This window comes from Trachinotus anak, unplaced genomic scaffold (genome assembly GCF_046630095.1).
Source record: "Trachinotus anak isolate AG129_WGS33_773 ecotype Australia unplaced genomic scaffold, CSIRO_AGI_Tana_v1 ptg000032l, whole genome shotgun sequence".
In the NCBI taxonomy this organism is placed as follows: Eukaryota; Metazoa; Chordata; class Actinopteri; order Carangiformes; family Carangidae; genus Trachinotus; species Trachinotus anak.
In genome coordinates this window covers 12198499-12220725 of record NW_027273883.1, presented here as the reverse complement: position 1 = coordinate 12220725, position 22227 = coordinate 12198499, and the positions used below count along the sequence as shown (strand labels likewise).

At 38.4% G+C, this 22227-nt stretch overlaps 1 protein-coding gene across 1 annotated transcript; it reads left to right on the top strand.

The window, feature by feature from the left end:
* The first annotated feature begins 4535 nt into the window (after positions 1–4535).
* Positions 4536–21855, top strand: LOC139612748 (ceramide synthase 2-like). Its single transcript, XM_071468677.1, has 11 exons — positions 4536–4996; positions 12403–12576; positions 13510–13627; positions 13735–13853; positions 15827–15884; positions 16159–16209; positions 17187–17279; positions 17764–17892; positions 18291–18397; positions 18502–18655; positions 19929–21855. Exons 2-11 carry the CDS (start codon positions 12404–12406, stop codon positions 20082–20084), a joined length of 1158 nt encoding a protein of 385 aa, XP_071324778.1. The 5' UTR covers positions 4536–4996; position 12403; the 3' UTR covers positions 20085–21855.
* The last annotated feature ends 372 nt before the right edge of the window (positions 21856–22227 follow it).

The window sequence follows — 22227 nt, the reverse complement described above, 5'->3', positions numbered from 1 at the left end:
TTCATCCCAGCCTCATCTCTCTAACCCTCTAGCTCGAGTTTTAAGGTAAAGGGTATGTGGTTGTCATGGTGGAAAAACAAATGCCTCTTGCTTATTGGAGAACAGCCTTCAACTATAGGAATTCTGGGAGAAATATAACACAGGGAGAATAAAAGATCTATAGGATACAGTCTGAGGTAAATTTAATCCTCCACAAACCCTAAAAAATGTGTAGCTGCTGTCAAGTCAGTGTGTGGAGGCAACGTCACATGGCAGCACACATTATAAATAAAGGATTCTCTTTCTATTTCTGGGCAAACCTTTACATAACAAATCCTTGTGGGTAATAAGAGGGTCTTTATGTGCAATGGACCTGTCTAATAAAAATGTCTATTAAATGTTTTAAACCCTGCTGCCCCTACATCAGTCTGATTCAAACTGTCACCCAGAATTTCTATACTGCAAATGCCAGAGAGTGATGCATGTCGGTAGTAGTGTTTGCTTGCCATGATTCAAGGCACATGAGTACAGCACATGCTCATAAGGTCATACACATAAATACATTATTACCAGATACTGGAGCTTTACACACACACACACACACACACGCACACTCACACATATACACACACACAAGGACACGAATAATGGATTTTCACTGTATTGAGTTGCATGATTTAGACACTGTGTGTGTATGTGTTAAAGCACCATGATTTACTGCTGTTGAAAGACAGAGCTTTGAATGATGTCTTCTTGTTTGAACTCACCAAGATGAAACTGAAACAAAGACAAGCTAGGAGCATCCTGAGGTGCAGGTTGCTGCAAGACATATGATAGCAGTTCACGTCATGCCTACAGAGGAGTTTTGTTTTGATGGGAAGGGCATGTTTGTCAAGATGTAAAGATCAGACAGAAACAGTGTATTTATAACTCTAACATATCCTCCCTCCTTCTCTGTCCCTTTCTCCTTGTTTATGTATCGTTCCCTCTTCCCCCCAACTCTCCCTCCCTTCACAGGTGACCCTTCAGAGTCCTGCCAAGGTGGAATCCCAGGGTTCATTGTGCTTTCAGACTGTCTGCTACCTTTGAGCGTCCGGAGAGTGCAGCCACATACACACTGACACACACTCACATGAATACGCATGCACTCTCAACACAGAACCTCAAACGGTACAGGGCTGATATACAAATGTACATAAAGTGCACAAACACACACATACACAAACACGCCTGCCAACACTCACACAGATACACACAGTTCATGCAAGTCAGTAATCTTATCCATACAGCCGAGAGCTTGGTTTGACCATAGTCTGTGTGGAGTTTGCCAACAGGGTGTTTAGTACAGTTAAGACAACTCAGACCAAGTGTGTATGGAGGGTACTGATGACAAATGCTGATATATCACTTCAATAGACTTTAACATGTCTATACCATGTCTATTACATGACAAATATAGAGGGACCGATGTTTCATAATAAAAAAGAAAGAAAATACAAAAAAGACGATTAAATGAGTAGGTTAGAGAGACTTTGGAGAAAATCCTAATGACCTGTAAATAATTTAGTTTACAAAGAGCAGCATTTAAAAAACAAGAAAAAATGCAAAAAGAATACTACTTTAGATAAACACTGAACAGGACACAGCGACATTATTATTATTATTATTATTATTATTACCACTAGTAACATCATCATCTACATAAAGGGATAATACATTCCAAATTGTAAAATGGGAAATCACTAACATATTTTAAATTTCTACTTAGATTTTAGGTGAAACACGGGGGAGGGAGGGGGGGATTGCACTTTTATTCGGGAGGTTTTAATATTTGAGCTATTTTTTATTTATTTACTAATTTATCAGTTATTTTGTTTATTGGGAGAAGGGGTTTGAGTGGGTTGCAATATTTTCATTTTAGAATTTTCTAGAGAAAACCTTTTGAGGGCCTGTTTCTGTCAGACTCTTGCAATCGAGTAATTATAATGTATGTATTAATTATTACAGCAATTATATTTATTTCTAATTTATTGAATCCTGTTTTTGATCCACTCTCTTTTTAAGTTAAAATAAAAAGTATCATACTAAATGTCCTAATGTGATTTATTGATAGTGTGTGTGCGTGTGTGTGCGTGCGTGTGTGTGTGTGTGTGTGTGTGTGTGTGGGCATGTGTGACGGAAAAGGAAACAAATTCTCAATGATTACCTTTATGCAAAAATACGGATTTGAATGATTCAACACAAAATCGCCAAAGGAATGAGAGCGCACATATGTCTTGTGACCAGAAGGGGGCATAAGTAGAGAGCATGTAATCAGAACCAGAGAAGGTATGCTCACCCACAACTGATGTGCCAAGCTTGTTATCTACTGTATTTGTTTATGGGAGTAGACCACTTATTTATCGGCATTATGCCGATAAATAAGTAGTCTACTCTGTGTCTACTGTGGGTTTACTTTGTCTTTGAGAACATAGTTCCAGTAAACTCTTCTCACTGTGGGACAATAATTCTACATTTTTTCCCTTGAGGGGCTGATCTCATTTTTCATTTACTGAAAAAAATATGTTATGATCTGGATGACCAGATAATACAGCTTTTAAATAATAGGGTTCACTAAATGCAAAAAATAACTCATCACCTGGATTCACAACGTTTGTTCAGACCTATGGCTTTTTGATTGCTCGACCCACTATTAAAGGATGAAAACATATTGCTCAAGTGCAGGTGCAATTTATAATATAGTAATATAGAATAATAGCAAACAAAAACTTTGGTGATCTGATGTGAAGCTTCATTGAGCGTAAGCCTATATGAAAATAGGTAATAAGTTATATTTTAACCCAGACATTACAAACCAAGTATATGGCCAATATCTCACAAAATCCCCCTCTCACCTGCTGGGTCTACTTTGCTTTTTAAATATCCAGGGTTTCTGTAGGTTTCAACATGTTAAATTTAAGACTTTTTAAGACCTTTTTAAGATCCCCATGACTTCAAAGGGCTGTTTGAGGATTAAGACAGGTTTTAAAGTTCAGGTTACAATAGGTTTAGGCTAGGGTTAGATTTGGGATTTAGCATTTATTTGTTATTTTCAACAGGCTTCAACTAAGCACTAAGTGAGTGGTTCTTGAGTCAGATTTCATTTAACTTGCACTTACCAATGTTAGATGAAAATAATGTTAACAGAAACATTTAAACAAGTTATTACTCATAGCAGTTAATCATAACATTATAATCCAATTAGTTTTTAAGACGAAATTGTGGGCTATTTAAGACATTTTAAGATGAAAATTCTGATTATTATATTTCAGACTTTTCAAGACTTTTTAAGGACCCACAGAAACCCTGAGATCATACCCAAAAGATTTTATGCATCTAATATTTTTAAGATAAATAGAAAATTATGGAAGAGCCACAGAGAATACATTACCATTCATATGACAAACAACCTTATTGACCTTGCCTATTTGAACCCACACGTTTGCAAACTGTCACTATCTGGGGCAAGCTCTTTTATGGGCTTAAGGTTAGTCATACCGCACTGTATGTCAGCCTGTGACCCCTCACATGCTTCTTTTACAGTTCATGGGGTCACAAAGACACGAAGATAGCCAAGACCCTCTGCAAATAAAAGTTGTGGCTGTAAGAAGGGTCATTGCAACAAGAATATCACACAAAACATTTAGAATGGATGTTTGCATTTACATGGGGTCACGTGTTGTGTGAAGATTTGCATAGATAAACATGCCAGTGAATGGTAGACATTTATTCACTTACCAAAACTTGCAGTTGTTGTTTGATGGAGGACAGTTAAATACTTAAAGAAATATAACTATATATAAATAAATGTATATAGAGAAATATAGCTATGTATATATAAAATAACGAATTTAACGAATTGATGAATTGTTATATTTTCTCAAAAACACACAATTCCTTAGACAACAGTGATGTCTTCAGTTGTTTGTTTGTTGCTTTGTCCAACTTACAGTCAAAAACCTAAAGATATTCAGTTAACTATATGTGGGAAAGGAAATCTCTTTTGAGAAACTAAAAGCAGAGGATATTTGGCATTTTTGCTTGAAAAATAGCTGTAACCATTAATTGATTACCACAGAAGTTGCCAATTAATTTTCTTTGATTAAATTTCTTGGATTGACATGTTCATTCATGACATCAACAAAAGCAGTCTTGTGGTAAGATGAAAATTCAGTGTGAATGAGTGCAGCATTATGCTATGTTCGCAAATAACAAAGAGGTCAAAGGTCAGAGCTGAAGGGACAATAACCTTGACTCCTGTGTAAGAGATGAAACACATAGCCGAGGCAAAAGCACTTTTGCTATCTATTCCAACATAAAATAACAGAAAATGGAAGGCTCAAAATAAGACAAAGAAGAGGGGTAAAACTTCTCCCAAAGCGGAAACAAAATGCGGATGTGTGTGTGTGTGTGTGTGTGTGTGTGTCAGCCTCAGCCAAATGCTCTCTCATGTGCTTGGACGTCACTGCGCCCCTCCCACTCGGTTATCCCCTCACTCCTCCCTCACTCTGCTGCCTTCAGTCCTCTCTCCTGCAGGCCCGACCTCCGCTTCTGCCCGGCCAGACACCCAGACAGTGCCCGCCGACTCCCGGGACACGTAAAGGGGAGAAATATTAGCTGGGACACGACGAGAGAGAGGAAATAGTAGAGAGTATTTGCCGGGAGAGAAATTGCAGCATCTCACATATTCTCCCATTTGTAGATACTTTGTTTCTTTTTTTATCCCCCGTTTTTGTACAGAAGACAAACAAACTTTATATTCCATGGAAAGATGTAAAAATCAGCCCGGATACTAAACTCGGACACAAACTGCGCCCTTCTGAGCCGAGCAGCGGGCTGGGCACTCTCAGCAGGACCGTTAGGTTTTTAGCTAGCTAGCAGGGGCCCGGACCACTCTCTGGATTAAGACAAAAAAAAAGAGACATTTTCCTCTCAGAAAGCCGCATTTTTTCCGCTTCTCTACGGGGGAAACACCAAAGTAAGTACCGTTTCACTTCATGTCGGCTAGTAGATGTTATTCGTTTGTGAGTGTGTTTGCGGCGCCCCGCATCCACACTCCGGTCAGACGTCATTACGCACTCGGTTAATTAAGTATAACGGGCCCCTTTGGGTTTCAACGGCTGCAACTCATAAATGGCGTCGCAGAGTTGTCATCATTTGAAAGTAGGTTAATAACCGGTTTGCTGTCCGATATGAAGACATGAAGGCGACCTGAAGCATTAGCTTAATGGTGGGTCTTTTTCTGAAGTTTGCTAACTAGCGGCGGATTATGTCACATTGTCACTCAGTACACATGGGTCATTCCGTGGAAGCTGTGCCCTTTGCATCCCCTAGAAACAATCACTTATAATATTACTATGGCAACACATAAATATGTCATTTTAAATTATAACATTACTATGTCTCCTCAGTAAAACATCAAATTAATTATTAAGTCAATGAGATATTAATTAAAATAATTAATAATACTGTTATGCTGACGAGAGTGAGGTTTGTGGTCTGACACTTGTTATGAAGGGTCTACCTGTTCAGGGTATAATGTAGGCAAAATGTTAAAATTTTCACATTTACACATTGTTTTAAGTTTAATCTTGTTGTTAGACAGTGCTAAGATAAACATCAATGTATTGGTGTTCCCAAATGTCATGTCAACCCTGTTACCCTCACCATCAACTCTTGCAAAATATTGTAGGCAAACTGACTAAAGGCCCGGTTCATTGAACAGGGTTATTTCCCTGAGCCAATGGAACCAGGCTGCAACAGCAAATTAATCAGTTTTTGCCAAATTTATATTGTTTTCATTCATTGTCCATGCCGCATGCGCAAATAAATGGTCTTCTCTGGAAGAAATTGTGAGAACGATGACACAACAAGAGCCATTCAGAAGAGTCAAGACCTTCAACACTCAGTAACCAGTAGCTCACTTGCCAAAATGCTGATATCAGCAGGTTTTGAGTCATTTGAGCCATTGTAATGTTTTAGTGCATCGAGAAAACTTAGCTAAAACCCTGTGGTCAACGCATAGACTTAAGCTATTTGATTTACAAGTGACTGGTAAATGTAAAAAGGCCGACTGTAGAACTGCCAGTTGGTCAGGCCGATAATCGGTTGACCCCTAATAGAGAAGTACTATTTGATACATAAGTCATGACATTCACGTAATCCGTGGACTGTTACTTGCGAATGAATTATATTCATGCTACACATAGGCTACTGGCACTGGAGTGTGTCGTGGTTACTTACTACTTTCTTGCCAAATGTAATGGTGTGACTGTGAAGTCAACCAATCACATAAACCATTATGATGAGTGCACTGTTGATTATTGAGTGAGTGACTTGTATGTTACTCAGTTAACAAATTGGTTCACACAGTCTTTGACAGGTTTGAATTATCAACCAATCCCATAAGCCATTGTGTTTTTTTTTATAGGTTCTGTGCACACAGTGACAGCTTAGAGCTAACTTTGCCAATGAAGAATCAGAATCAGAATCAGAATCAGTTTTATTGCCAAGTATGTTTTCACATACAAGGAATTTTTTCTGGTGATTGGTGCAATTGATCAGCAACAGTGGGGCTCTCTAGCCTTGTTGATGAGGCTAATAGCAGATGGGAAGAAGCTATTTTTGTGGCGAGAGGTTTTGGTCCTGAAGGACCGCAGCCTCCTGCCAGAGGGGAGTGTCTCAAAGAGTTTGTGTCCAGGGTGGGAGGAGTGGGAGGAGTCAGCTACAATCTTCCCTGCACGCCTCAGAAGTGGTGCAATGTGCAAACTAGCAACAACAGCATTGTATGTACAAGTCACCTACATAATGATTTGGCTGTAGATAGGCTACTAAATTGTTATATGGTAGTGAACTTTATTTGTTCACTACCACTTAACAGCTGTCAGCTACTGTGAGCTACCCAACCCAACTGCCCGGTGTGCTACATTGACCGAGAAAATCCATCAGGTGTATTTGAGAAGTGGCATCATGTACAGGCAGTAGCAGCTCCAGGACATGTACATTTGCCTCATCTCTGATGTACTCATGTTTTGTAAGGTCTGATCAGGGGGACAAGCATACATCAATACTGTTCCATTTTTTAACATACAAATCTAAACAATTATTTATTTCTTATAATATAATCAGTATCCACAAATAATGACCCTTCAAAGTACACCACATGTGTTTTTGTGACTTTGATCTTTGAGCTTAATGAGGAAATTAGCTTAAAAATGCTCAACCCTGTTAATGTCAATCATGTTACTTTTTTGGTTATTGCTGTTTGATTCCCATGCACCCAGTTGGTATACTAGGCAGTGATGTTATTGAGCTTATTGCCTTTTTTAGTTTGTTAGTTTTAGCATTATTGTGTTGATGATTCTACATAATATATACAATATATAATACAATATATAAATAATTAGACTTCTTAGAAATGTAATGTGTTTCAGTAATGCAGCAATGCAAATCAATATTATGTAACTTTGGTGGTAAAACTTAGTAGTGTGCAGAGAAAAATATACAGTGTACATAGTAGAACATGTGTCCTGTCATACCTGTTGCTCTGCTCTCAGTCCTGGTACCATAGCGTCAATCCTGTTATTGCCATTCATTTGATGAAAATGTAAAAAATGACAACTCAAATGGCCTTTCAACTCTTACCATTATATTTTAAACTATATTATATATTTGGATTATGCATCCAAAATCTAAAATAATGTCAGTGAAAAGGTGGACTAAACTAATTATTGTGTAAATGCAATCTATTACACATTTCTAATTAGAAATATACTACATAGTAAAACTTATGTGTTTAACAGGGCTGCCAAACTATCAAAACATTGATGAGAAAAACATTGTGAAAAACAAATTACACAGCCTAAGATGGCACAATACAGTTTCTTGCTGTTTGTCTCTTGTCCCTTTTGCTCTTATACATCACTGTAAATGGTATATCTGTGAGTTGGGTTTGGGAAGTTCAGACAAAGCAGGAGAGAAGCTCTAGGAAACTGTGATGACCATTTTCACTTGTGCTTTCATAAACAGACAACATTATTTCAAAAGATAATAGTCAGATTAATCGGAGATGAAAATGATTGTTCCAGCTCCAGACGACAATATAGTTAAGTACTATTATTGGTTGTCCATTTGTTAGACTAAGTAAAGGAATCATTAAGAAGAGAAACCCTTGTTACTCACAAATCCTGACAGCTAGAGAGAATAAAACATCTTCTGGATGCTTTAGATTTTGCTCCATCTCTCCCTAACCTGGACAGAAAATGACTTCAAATATAACCTGTCAGTAATTACATCTTCTACTTCTTCAGCTCTGTTGATAGAGTAATCAGTAATTTAGTTGAAGACAGGACTGCTGCCTTGACTTTCTTTGCACAGAAGTACCTCAGTATTGTCAGTGTTTGATTATCATTACAATGTAGAGCTTCCACTCAACAGAAAGAACAGGAGAAGAGGATCAGCATGACAATATTGCCTTCACACCTCCTGAACAGGCCTATTTAAATCAGTATACTGACTGATTTAATCTCTCCATCAATAATTCATCAGGGTCACAGATCAGTGTTAAAGGTCTTGAAGTTGACTTTCTTGTGATCTCTGTCTGAAACACAGACTAACTGTCTGCCCCTTGGATGATTTGACATTTTCTTCCACTTAGTCATTCTCTTTAATCTCTGTGTTTGCCCAATCACTGTGTCTTGTACTTAGATTTAAAAAAAAACAACTATTCTCAGTTGTTTTCTGTCAAACCATGATCCTGATGAATGTCTAAAATGTGAGGGATGTGTATGACTCACTGTCAAAACCATCTGGCTCAAAATGTCCAAGGCATGACCTGAGTTACAACTAATCAACCATGTGCAGAAAGTATGCCAGCCTCCTGAACAGGCACTTCATCCCACAATATGTGCATTGAGAATATCATGATTTGTACTGTGTAAACTGTGGCAGCATGTTTGACCACAAGAAGTGAAGGATCCCGTTATAAAAGGTTGACATACTTGATACCCACCATTTACTGTGGGCTACAAATCTGTCTTTTGTTATAGTTTTGATTGAGAGCCTCTATCAGCAGAAATGACCTATTGTGCATTTAATATGAGCTACAGAAATATTCAAGGCCATGATTGAGTTTAGGGCTGCTGACTTGTCTGAATGACTCTGCTCCATTTTTACTCCAACTGTGTGACCTTTTGTGATATCAGCATGTACTCAACATCCCGGTCTGTCTCTGATTTATCAAACCCTCACACCTGCAAACTCAGCTTTGACCTCTCATGTCATATAGTCTACAGTATACCCTGACTAAGCTGCCTCATCTCCTTGTGCCTGTCTCCTACTAATATTTTAAAGGTTGTGGTTTGAAGGATTCATTTGTCAGTGAGCAGCCTAAGAATGGATGGATATGAGTAATGGGTAGTTTTACACATAGATGGTACATTATGAGTGACTCACAGTCAGAGCACATTGCTACTGTCTCATGACTTGCTTTCCTCTAGATAGACAAAGTATTGGGTGACTGTAAAACTCCATCAGATGTTATTCATCCATGGAGTTTGAATGGGAAAACTGGAGCTCTCCCTCGGTGCAGTGGCAGCATGTTTACATTCTCCAAATATTCCTGGATTCTGTACCAGGTTCCTGTCTGGTCTGTTTAGGTTTTCCTCAGAGAGTTGTTCCCTTTACTTCATTTTTGAGAAACTGCATTTTGGGCTTTTAAACTTGGGTTTTAAGCAGAGCTGAAAAGAAACGTATCAGTAACAGCTTGGAGTTGTGCTCTGCCAGGCCGAAGCTTGATCTTTGTTTACAATCACCACATCCTTGTAATGTATATTCATAGTGGGGAATAGAGAAAGAGAGAGACAGTCAGAGAACTTCCTTTCTCCCTCCCCTGCCAGAGGCATCCTTTATTTTTATTGGACCTTTGAAATGGTCAGAGTATGGTCATATGATCCTGTGGGCCAATGGAATGTGGTGTTAGGAAAGCTGTGGGGGGAAAACTGCTTTAACATGCTGAATTCACTGGATGATCTCAACAAATAACCCTGAAAATATCCTCTGGTATATTAAATCTTCTTCCACACAGCACACTATTGCAGCAAAATTGCACTACTGCAAAATAAAAATAAATTGTCCCTGTTTAGATGCAAGTTTTTCCTCCTTTGTTGTTTGTTTTTGGGTGTGTATATTTGTGTGTATATTTGTATTTGGAAATGTGCGTGGGAGTATTCTATATTGAGCCTAATTATACTTGATACACTTATTAACAGTTTATGGTGAGTTGTTATCATGGAACAATCATTTATTACAAAGCAAAGTCAGCGTACACCATCTGTCTACATTCCTCAGCACTTCTGCCTTTTGAACCATCTTTATTTGTGCTCAGAAGCTCATTTAATTATCAGTTTTTGGTTAGTTTACACAGCTTCCTTCAGCCAGATATGCACTCACAAACATGCTGTGCAGCAGAGCTCACAAGATTTGCTTAGACACTCTGACCAAGCTGGCAAAATGACTGGGAAAAATATGTCACCCTTCATATCCACCACCACCTGTGCTGAGGGGGGAGAAAGAGAGAGGGAAAGGCCCAATGCTCGACCAGCCGTGCAGTTGCAACAGGAAACAGGGGCCATGACTAACATGACATGATGTGGAAAATAACGGACACACTCAACCATGAGACCATCTCATGGACAGTGTCAGTGGCTACAGCTAGCAGCAATATGTTTTACCTTTAGGGTTGACTTAATGAAGGGTGGTCTCTCAGTGTCTAATATTGAGAAATGTTTTCCTTTAAGCAAAGTTCTTGTATGTCTACAGCTTTCTGGACAGCATTTATAATTTGTCAAGCTTAAATGATGACAAAAAAAGAAACAATAATTGTCATAATGAAATAACTGTAAAGGTGGAATCCTTAAGACTTCAGATCTAGTGGTTTTTGTGGACACCTGTGGTTAATATAGTAACATCAAGTGTAGTTTAGTACCACAACAAACACTCCAGCTACACTGTCAGAAATACAACAGAAGAGCAGCTGGTGTGTCTGTTTACATTGCAATGAAAGAAAGTCATGCGCTAATGATGAAAGCTACTATAGAGATGGATATTTAGTGAATGGAGTGGAGAAACCTTCTCTAATAGCGAACTGAACAATTTTGGGTTGAGGACTGTTGGTCAGAAAAAAGAAATGTAAAGACATCACCTTGGAATCAAGAAAGTTTATTAGACAATTTTGTATTAGACATTTTGCAGAAGAAACAATTTCCTGATAAAACTTAAACTTTTGTTAAATAAAAAAGGTTTTTGAAAAAACAAATGTGTATATTTCTCAAATTAAGATTCAAATTTAGTATTGCCTTCGTATTGATACTGAAACTCATGTACTGTGTCAACACTATTATCAAAATCTTTCAAATGATATCCAGCTCTAGACATAGATATGGATTAATTCGTTATTTCTGTTAGTGTTATTCATGAAGCATACAGTCAGTGAAGAAAGTTTAGTGTTGTTTGACCACACCCTGACACCCTGCTTCTCTTCAGGACAACCTTTATCGGTGCTTTATTTCCAAAATGTAATTTAAGATGCGTATTTTAAAGATAGTCAAGGGTGGGAGAGAGCATTACACATAGCTTTGGCTCTCTGGGCCAAAGAGGGAATCCTTCTTGATTACTGGCAAGCAGCAGCAGGGTGGGGATGGGAGTGGAAGTGTAGCGGTTTACACGGTTTTGGCATTTACAGCTGCAGAGGGTGGGAGGGGAGTTACTGTAGATCTGCAAGTGGAATTCAGAGAGGGAGTGTGTGGGGGTGCCCCCACGGCTTTGCACATATGGATGAATCATGACTCACTTCCTTCAGAGACTAACTCTCCCCCACCACCAGACCTTTTACTCGCTTTCTCTGCCACTCCCCAAACTTAGCAGCAGAAAATATTCATCTCTGTTCTCTTGTAGTCAAAACCAACTCACAGCTGCCGTCAACTGTCGAGGAGAGTGGTGGTGTTAAAAGCATGTTGGTCTGGTTTCTCCTCCCTCACGTGGGCCTCATGTTCCCTGGAGACTGCATGTGCTCTGTTTTATACATTAGGAAAAAACCTACATGCAGACCTCCAATAAGGGGGAAATGTTGGTACCATCATCTAATTCTCTTAATCACATGGTACCAAACATTCCTAATAACAGATGTCTTCCCATATCCATAGGTGGGCCTGTGTAGCAGATGCCTTTAAAGTTAGCTTGTGTAGACTGCGTGTGTATTCAGATTTTAGGTGGAACCATGTACTAATGTTTGGTTTTTTGAGGGTGTGGATTCTGCCTCTACCGTAGCCTTGCTGCCTAATTAACACCTAAAAGTGGTGCTGACTGTGTGTGCGCGCTGTGTTGCAGGATGCTGTCGGAGCTGAGTGAGTGGTTCTGGCAGGAGCGGCTGTGGTTTCCAGAGGGCCTGGGCTGGGCTGACCTGGAGGATCGGGATGGACGAGTTTACGCCAAAGCCCGCGACCTGTGGGTGGCGCTGCCCATCGCCCTTGTATTCCTCATTATCCGTCAGATCTTTGAGAGGTCAGTCCATTTTTCACTCTGTCTTATTAGGTATCTTTGCTCTGCATCTATGTCTTTAGTTATTATTTTAAACATTTGCTTGCTCTATATTTACATATTTTTCTCTGTCCATTTGTCCAGTCTAACTCTTGTTTTTTTTCTGTCTTTTGCTTTCGCTTCCCTTTTTTCTCCTTTAGTCTGGCCAACGGTCATCTCCTCCTGACCTCTAATGAGATTACTTTACGTCAGAATGCAATTTTTGTCTGTTGCTATTTTTTTCTCAGCAATTATTTAATCCTCCTTGCCTGTGCCCTGCTTTATAATGAGTAAAGGTCTGCTTGTCTGAGCTACTTGTATTGTTTCTCACACAAGCACAGTGTTCCTGTTTCCAGTAGCTAATCTTTTGGAAATCAGACAGCTCTCACAGAGTCCACCTATATTTTACTGCTAATGGCTCAGTTCCTCATTATTATTTTTTTTTTATTCCTACCGCTCACTCAACCATAGAGTGGCACATTATAGAATTGACTAACTGGAAACTTAAAGTGAATGACAAACAAACAGTACAAATAACAGTATTAATCTGTTTAAACATGAATGATGTTTGTTGCTCTGTGGGTTATCAGGACAGATATTTTCAAAAGGCACCTGCTGAAACAGCAGCACTTTATTGAGACAGACAGAACATGTTGCAGCAAGGCCTTTATTTTTGCATTAAACCCTATATAAATCAACATCCCCATTTGCATCAGCTTAATTGTAATGTCTATAACAACATTTTCTAGGCAAGTTTTGTGAGCATCTTTTTTTTTTTTTTTTTCAAATTCGCGTGTCATTTCTCAAAACCTAAAAACGTTTCATTGGTTATACTCTAACTGCATTCATGCTTCTCTTCATTTAGCTGTTTTTTCCTTTCATATCTGTTTGTGTCTCAACAACCTTTTTATATTGCAGTACGGTGGCTACACCCCTGGCCTCTCTACTCGGGGTGAAAGAGACGGTACGGCTCAAAGCCCCTCACAACCCCACACTGGAGTCCTACTACTGTAACATTACCAAAAACCCCACACAGGTAAGCATTCACATAAACTCTTACACACTTAAGAAAGACAGAGTAACGCACCATGTGTTTGTCAGGAAATTTAACTCTTAATTCTGGCGTCTTCGTGTTGTTCTCAGAGTTCAATGGCAAGTCTTTGCAAGCAGACTGGCTTTTCAGAAAGACAAGTACAGCGATGGTTCAGGAGACGGAGGAACCAGGACAGACCAAGTTTGCTTAAAAAGTTTCGAGAAGCCAGGTAAACAGACACACAAACACACAGTCTCTCTGTCTTTTAAACATATATACTGTAGAGCTATAGATCAGGTTGAAACAGCTGCCCACCCTTGCGTTCTACTGGCTATATGAGCACATTTCTCAGGGCAAAAGTAGCCCTCTATTTATAACATGAACTCATTACAATGCCTCTCTGCTGCTGCCATGCCTGCAGCCCCCTACTCTCTTTCACACGCACAAATCCAAACATCCACATGCTCATTAGCACATGGTCCCGGCTACAGGGGCTCTGTCACCACTGTTGGTTATTTTTATGTGTGGGCAAATATATACAATTGTAACAGAAGCAGGGTTAAAACAACATGATAACCTGATAATACAATCTTACTGAAGTTAATCTCAGCTGGAAAGATGCACACTGTGACAAGAGATGACACTTACAAAAGACAGACATATCTATAAGGGTGCCATTAGCAGCTGCAGTGTGATAGTGTCAGCGTCAACACGATTGAAACACAGGCAAATGCAGTAATATGCATGTGCACAGGCACATTTATGGATAATCTGTTGATGCAATATTTCATCCCATGTGTTGTGTTCTATGTATAACTCCTCTGTAGTCATGTGACTGTCTTCACTAGCTTCATTGTTGTGGTCATTGTTCATATTTAGATTAACATTGGCTTTTTACGTGACTAAAGGATCAGTTCACCTAAACTACAAAAGATACAGACGTCACAGGGTTTACTGGAATGGCTTTAAACAGGAGAACCACTCCCTTTAAAAATCAAACAGTTTTGAGCGTGTGTGTTTTTTTTAAATTTAATAACTAAGGGTAACAGGAATACTGTTTCTGGAACGCAATTTTACAATTTCTTTTAACATATAATTTTTTTGATGCTATGAGTAGAGCTGAAATGATTAGTTGATCAACAGTTTTTAACTTGACAACATGATTAAATCATTGAGCAACAACAGTGACAATCAATAGTTAAGTTTAGTGCTGCCATTATTTGTCTTATGTGATAAGAGGGAAACTGAATATCTTTTGGACAAAACAAGCAATTTAAAAATGCCACCCTGGGCTTTAGGAATCTAACTGGTATTTTTTACTATTTATATATAATAGAATAATAAATAATAATAAAAGTTAAAGTTAGTAGTAAGTTAAGTTAAAGTTAAACCAAAATATTATGTCTTTATACCACTAGATATAAGTGAAAATCAGTTTTTTGTAATTTGTTGAACTGACTTTTATCTACAATGAATCAGAGCGGTGTGTGTGTTTCTGCATCTGCTGTGTGTGTATGAGTTAAGAGTCATATTTAAGCAACTTTACAGTGGACTGATGTTCTGCATATGATGTGTGTGTGTCTGTGTGTGTGCGTGAAGATGTACTTGTGACTGCATGTTTTCCACTCTCTGGTTATGGTGTCTTTCACTGCGTGTGTTACGACATTTCTCTTCTGAATCAATCTATTGTTCGTCTCTCTCCCTTACTTCCCCCACTGGTGTATTCCTCACACTCTCACTGTCTCTTCTTTCTCTATGTGCACCTCTCTCTTCTGTCTGTCTCTGTTGCTGTGTGTCTTTTGTATGAAATCTTCTTTCTATACCTGTATGAGAGGCTACAGAGGGAATGACCCCTCACTATCTCTGTTAAAGAATATAGGGAGGGAGGATATCGCGTGACAGCTCTCTTTGTTTGTTAGCATGGTTTCAAGTGGCTTCAAGTGTGTGTGTGTGTGTGTGTGTGTGTGTGTGTGTGTGTGTGTGTGTGTGTGTGTCCGTCCTGACTTGACATTCTCAGCACAGTTCACCAGATTTTTTCAGGCTGTTCACTTAGCCTGGTGTTTCTCTCTCCAGTGTACATTTTTGTGTTTGTGACTGTGCTTGTGCTGTGTTTCTGTGTCTGCTGGTAGAAAATGTGTCTATTGTCTTTTCCCCATTGACTGAATAGAGAGTGTGTTTGTATGTGTGTGTGTTCTCTTGCAGTTGGAGATTTACCTTTTACCTTCTTGCTTTCATTGCTGGCCTGGCCGCCCTCATCGATGTGAGTACTTCCATGTTAACCTCGACTGTTCTTCCTCCTCCTCCTCCTCCTCCTTCTCTCATCTCTATATGTTCACCTCCTCATTCGTCACCTGCCCTGCCATCATAACCTGGCAGTGTCTCCAGTAGTTGGTCTTTTTTTTTTTTTTGCTGCGATAACCTTACCTCTCACATTGTCAGAGGGGCAGCATTGACTCATTGCCATGCTGAGTCAGCTGATATAAATACACATGTCGAGTTCTGCTGTCTCATTCACATCTCATCTCTCCTTCCAGAAACCTTGGCTGTATGACCTGAAGGAGATGTGGCAAGGCTTTCCTGTGCTGGTATGTCTCTGGGATGGCTATGCACTGAATACCCCAGATTATCTGCAGGTCTTAACAAGTCTTCAAAAGCAATGAATTCAGTTCCTTCATAAAGAAGGACTTAGAAGGAATCCAAAAGTCTTAAATTTGCAAAATTTTGAATATTTTCTCTTGCCTACGAAGATATTTTGTGGATTATGCACACGGGAGGCTGTTTAATCCATTTTTACGGAGTTTCATTCAGCACTCTCTGTAGCAAACACTATAAGCTCAGTGCCTCACAATGTGCAAAGTTCGATTTTGGAAAAAAAATTTAATTCATTCATTATTTTGTAATTAAAGTTTTCTGCCTCTCACCTGGATCCAGGTCATTGTAAGTAATTAAATATATTACTAGGAATTATTGTTACATACAAAAGCACAGAAGTACTGAGAAAAATGTGGTATCAATCTGAGTAGAAATTAATGTAGTTAATATGTAGTTTAGGCCATATTGTCCCTGTTTTTCTGTCATTCTTTGTCATGATCGTGAAGAAGGTATTATATTGTATTCTATGAGGCATTAAACAGGTCTTTAAAAGTCTTAAATTTAATTTGGTGAACACTGCTAAGACAGAGCTTCTTACAGAGCTGAAATGCTCAGGTAATTAATTTTGTTAATTGTTCTCCATTCAAGTCAGTTTAAAGCAAAACACACACAAAAAAAAAAATATATATATATATATATATATATGGTTTCAGCTTCTCAAAGCTCAACATTTGTTGGTTTTCTGTCTTCTGTGATAATCCACTGAATATTTTTGGATCTCAGACTCTAAACCATATGAAACAAGACATTTGAATGCATTAACCTGGGATCTAAGAATGTGTGATGGACATTTTTCACTATTTCCTGACATTTTATAGACCAAACAATTAATCGATTAGCTGTAGCCGTAGTTCCCAACATAGATGTGTGTATGGATTTTGAAATGAAAGATCTGTGTCCTCTTTTGCAGACTCTCCTGCCATCTCAGTATTGGTACTACATGATTGAGCTGGGTTTCTATGGCTCCCTGCTCTTCAGTGTGGCTTCTGATGTCAAACGCAAAGTAAGTGAGTTTGACTTGCAATGAGACAGAAGGAAAAGTAAATGGAAAATTAATCTAAAACTCATACAAACGATTTACAGCCTAAACTCTTATTGAGAGTTTTTTTCATTTTATATAATTACTACATCATGATCACCTTTACACAAGAGGAAGACAAACAGCTTGTTCCACTATCAGATCAGTTTGACATCTGGCATGGACAGTGGGTGGACATTAGACTGTTGTTACACGTGTGTTTGAATGTGTGTGTGAGTGTTTGGACTTTGCTCAGCTTGGATCAGCTGAGTGCAGTGAGGACAATGTTGCCAAAGAGGCCCAGGGTGTTCCTCCAACACAACATTTTAACCCAGATACCTCTTAAGCAGGACTTAGCACCATGCACACAGACTCACTTAACACTTGCAACACAAATATATATTTCTAACAGTGTCCTTTCCTCAGGATAAATGACATGTTTCCTTCCACCATGTTTCCTTCTCTTTAGGACTTCAAGGAGCAGATTGTCCACCATGTAGCAACCATCCTCCTCATCAGCTTCTCCTGGTGTGTTAACTACATCCGAGCTGGAACTCTCATCATGCTAGTGCATGACTCTTCTGATTACTTCCTTGAGGTAAATGTCTCCACCTTCTTGAGTCATTGCAGTAGTTTGTATTCATTGTATTCTCTACTGAACTCTGCCAAGCAAGCATGTGCCTGCAGTCACAACCTGTGAGCTTCATTCGTGGTAGAGTAACGTACATTAACTGTATTGAGCATCATGCAAATGGGCCCAGTATGAAACATATTCCGTTGTTGTCATGTATCCCTAACAATAAAAAAGCTGTTAGACTCTTTATATCCTGAATCTCAACTGAGTGCTATGAATTCTAATGGTGATACACTGCCACCTAGTGGAGGAAACTACACTTTCATTGTCTTTGGTGGGATAACAAATGTATCACCCATTTATCTGCATCTGTATGTTTCCCTATTAAACTACGTTCCTTTCTCTCCTTCTCTCTCTGACAGTCTGCAAAGATGTTCAACTATGCTGGGTGGCGAAATGCGTGTAACTACATCTTCATTGTATTTGCTGCAATCTTCATCATCACTCGTCTGGTCATCTTCCCCTTCTGGTACACACACATTTTAAACGTTTTATTGTAATGTATGGCTGAATGTTATTTTTCTGTATGCTATCCAGTCACCTTACTTCCTATCCTTACTGTTTGGGTTGCAGGATTATTTACTGTACGTGGGTTTACCCAGTGACCATCTATGAACCCTTCTTTGGCTACTACTTCTTCAATGGACTTTTGATGATTCTGCAGTGTCTACATATCTTCTGGGCTGTCCTCATCATACGCATAGCAATCCGCTTCCTCACCAACAATGTAAGCAAAGATAAAAAAAAATCTACATGCAAAACTCAAGATTCTGTTTGTTCATCAATAAAATCATGAAGTTTCACATTCACATCTTTATCATCCAGCGCTGATTAGAAGACAATAAAATACTAGAAAAGGCAACATTTTTCTGAATAAAATTTACATGTATTATCTGCTGAAAATTTGCAGTTGAAACATTTGAAATACTGCAAAAAGCTGAATTTAAAGTAAATGTCCTGTAAAAAAAAAAAAAAAAAAAAAAAGAAAGTTTCAGTAAAAGTGTAAGCACTGGATGAGATGAAATGTTAATTTAAGAGTAAGTGAGCTGGAAGTGTTAGTTGAAGTGGAAATGCTAAAAGCAAGTAGTGGCAGGTCAAGTGCATAAATTGAAAACATAAGTGCAAGGACTGAAATCAGTCGGAGTAAACTTTGTTTGGACTGAGAATAACTAAAGACATAATTTTTCTCAGAGTTGAAGATCTGAGAACTTATAGTGTTAGAAGTGTCACTTGAAGTGTAAGCCACAGTGTGATAACTGAAAACAGATGAACTTATAGTCAAACCTGCAGTACCTGACTTTTGTAGCCATTTGGTGGTAACAGAAACAAATTGTGAATATAAAACTGATATAATCATGTTACAACGTTGATTTAGAAAATTTGTTAGCAAATAGTTACTTATTTACACTCCGGGCAGACACAAAGCAACATTATCATACATGTGGAGTCATGTTTCTGTCCACCTGGTGAATGTAAGTCCACTATTCACTCTCTCTGGCTCTGTTTTTGGTTGCTTATTATATATGTCTGCTGTTTCGTGCTGAGCAGGTAGTGTACAGTGGGTTTTCAAGCATAAACAATGAGCTGAAACTCACTATAAAGCTGAAGGAAGCTGCAGAGTCAGGTAATTTTGTCTGCAGATTCATCACTACCTTTCACATTGTCATTTGATAACTTTTAATTATAAAAATATTGATTATAGCGCTTAAAAGAATAGAAAATGAAAGCAGTGGAACTGCCACTTGACTTGTTAGTGCTGAAAGCAGTTGAATTATCATTTGAAGATTCTATGTTTTACACACACAAACACACACACACACACATACACACACATATATACATATATATCATGCATGCAGCTGGACATTTTGACTTTGTTCTGACACAGACCAGAGCTCCAGTAGAGTCTCTTTGATATATGATGTTTCTAAATTTCTCTTTCTCTCTTTACCCCACACCCTCCTCCTCTTTTTTTTTTTTTCTTTTTTTGTTCTTCTAAGGAAAAAGTCGATGATGAAAGGAGTGACAAAGATGAAACAGATGAATCAGAAGAAGAGGAGGAAAGGGTGGCAGGAGAAAAGAAGGACATGAAGAAAAATGGACCGGTGCAGAACGGTCACACAGTCCACAACAACAACCACAGCAAGACAGAGTGAAAGCAAACAAGTGTGAGGATGTAGGAATGTGAGAAGGACTCATATCCCTCAGTAGGGGAGCAAGAGGGAGGGATGAAAAGAGAGAGCAAGAAGAAGGGAGGGGGCAAGTCATTGCCTAAAACCATGAACAGCAGGTATCCTGAGGAAATATGACAGTTTGCACGACCCAAAAACACACTCACATGTGTTCATTCATCCTTTTAGAGAGGGCACAGAGATCCAGCAGATGGTGTACACACTACATTAAGTGGCAGGGCTTTTGTGCTTTGTCATCAGAGAAAAATGTATCATTGTCATTGTGAGATGTCACTACCAAAATTTTAAAGAGACGGGGGAGAAAATGGAGAGGAGCAAAGTGTGGAGAGGACTGATGCTGCGTCTACTTTAGCTTTCTTGTTCTAACTGTGTGCCTTAGAGCCAGCTAATTGCTGTCAAAATGCCATTTTAAAACTTTTATGCTTAAATCTTTTGTTGCTTTATTTCATTGTACCTATTTGTTTTCTAGTAAAAGAACAAAATAGTGAATGTTTTATGAAAGTGAAACAATAGGGCATTTATTTCCCTAATTTTTCTGTCTATGCAAATACATAAGTGTTTGTTCAGCTATTGCAATGTCTTTGCACAAATATACACTGTTTCTTATATAATGTCATAATTTGCAGTAGGACCGCGTGCCTCTGCTCTCCAGTGCAGCCTGTGCCATTTATAAATTAGTCTGCCTTGGAAGGTTTAAGGAATACATGTGGTTTTAGTTTTTTAAATAAAAATTAAAATCTCACTTTCTTATTTTAATTCCAGTTCAGATCAATTACAGCAAATGTACATTTCCCACTTCCAAAAGAGATGTCTGACCTGCAATATCATTCTCAATTCTTTGCTGCCTGAGTCATCAGTAATTCCCAGATTCGAGTGTTCAGCACAAGCCCTGCAATAGAAATCACAGTTTCCTGCTAGTTTTGAAAGAGCTGAATGTTTTTTTTTCCTCTCTGGTTGGCTGAAGCAGTTTGATCCACTGCTGATCTCTTTTTTCCAGAGTGTTGAATCACACTGATAATGCCGCCCACTGAAAAGCGATGACGCTCCATAAAATCATTGTGATGGTAGGTTGCTCTGTTGCAATAGGACAGGATAACCATTTCCAGATTTGACAAATATTGGCCAAATGTCTTCAGTTCACTGCCTTATTGCCTGGGTTATATTTATTAACCTAGGTGAGAATTTAAGTGTTGATCTAAGTGAATGATTTTAGGTATGATTCTGTATATGAAACGGGTTTACAGATGTCTGTATGTTTTTTTTTTTTCAAGAAATCTGCTTTTAGGAGTTCAGTGTTTCAGTTTTTCATGAAATAATAAATGTTGCAGCTTTGTTGTTATGCTTTAAATTTTTTGTATGTCAAGTGCCTTATCTGTAATGTATGGGAAGCTTTCTCTCCTGTCTTCATGTCCTCTCCTTTTCTTTCCTGTCTGCACCCACATCACTGATTCAACTCTAAGACTAGAGCATCCTCTCTCCCTGCAGCCTCATTCATCCATCACTTTTCTCCTCTTCTTTAAAAATATCCCTCCTTTCACACTCACCCTCATTCCACCACGTTGTTTTGTACTAACCCAGACCAACCAGCAACCTCTCTTCCCTAGTGATACAGAAGACACACCTGTGTCCCAATTACAGTGTTATTTTTATTTTATTTTTTTTTGTTTTGTTTTTATTTTTTGTTTATTGATGCCTAAGTATTGTTAATAATAAAAGCAAAGATCATGAAATCACAGTGACAACCCTGTGAAGCTGTTTTCATTTGTTTATATGTCTGAAAACATACCACACACAGTAAATCCTTTAAGTTTGTAAATTCCAACAGATAAAGACAAAGATTAATTGTTATAGATTAAACAACAATACTAGTTTGTAGTGTACGTATAATTGGCAGTGTCCTCAAGCAGCTAGAATATTAAAATTATGTTTACACATTAATGCATCATGTCATCATAATAATCCAGAAAATATAATAATCGGAAAAGGGGCCATTCTACTGTCTGCTGAGCACTAGTTCAAGTTAATTTGACTGAAGTTAGTCATGCACTTCTGCTTAAGCACTGTTGAAAAGTAAACCAGTACATTTACTCACTGACTGTTTTCATGT

Coding starts and splice junctions, on each gene's coding strand:
- LOC139612748 (XM_071468677.1), top strand. CDS start 12,404: ATGCTGTCGGAGCTGAGTGAGTGGTTCTGGCAGGAGCGGCTGTGGTTT. Junction 13,854..15,826: donor AAAAAGTTTCGAGAAGCCAG/GTAAACAGACAC, acceptor GTTCTCTTGCAG/TTGGAGATTTACCTTTTACC. Junction 18,656..19,928: donor TCCGCTTCCTCACCAACAAT/GTAAGCAAAGAT, acceptor TGTTCTTCTAAG/GAAAAAGTCGATGATGAAAG.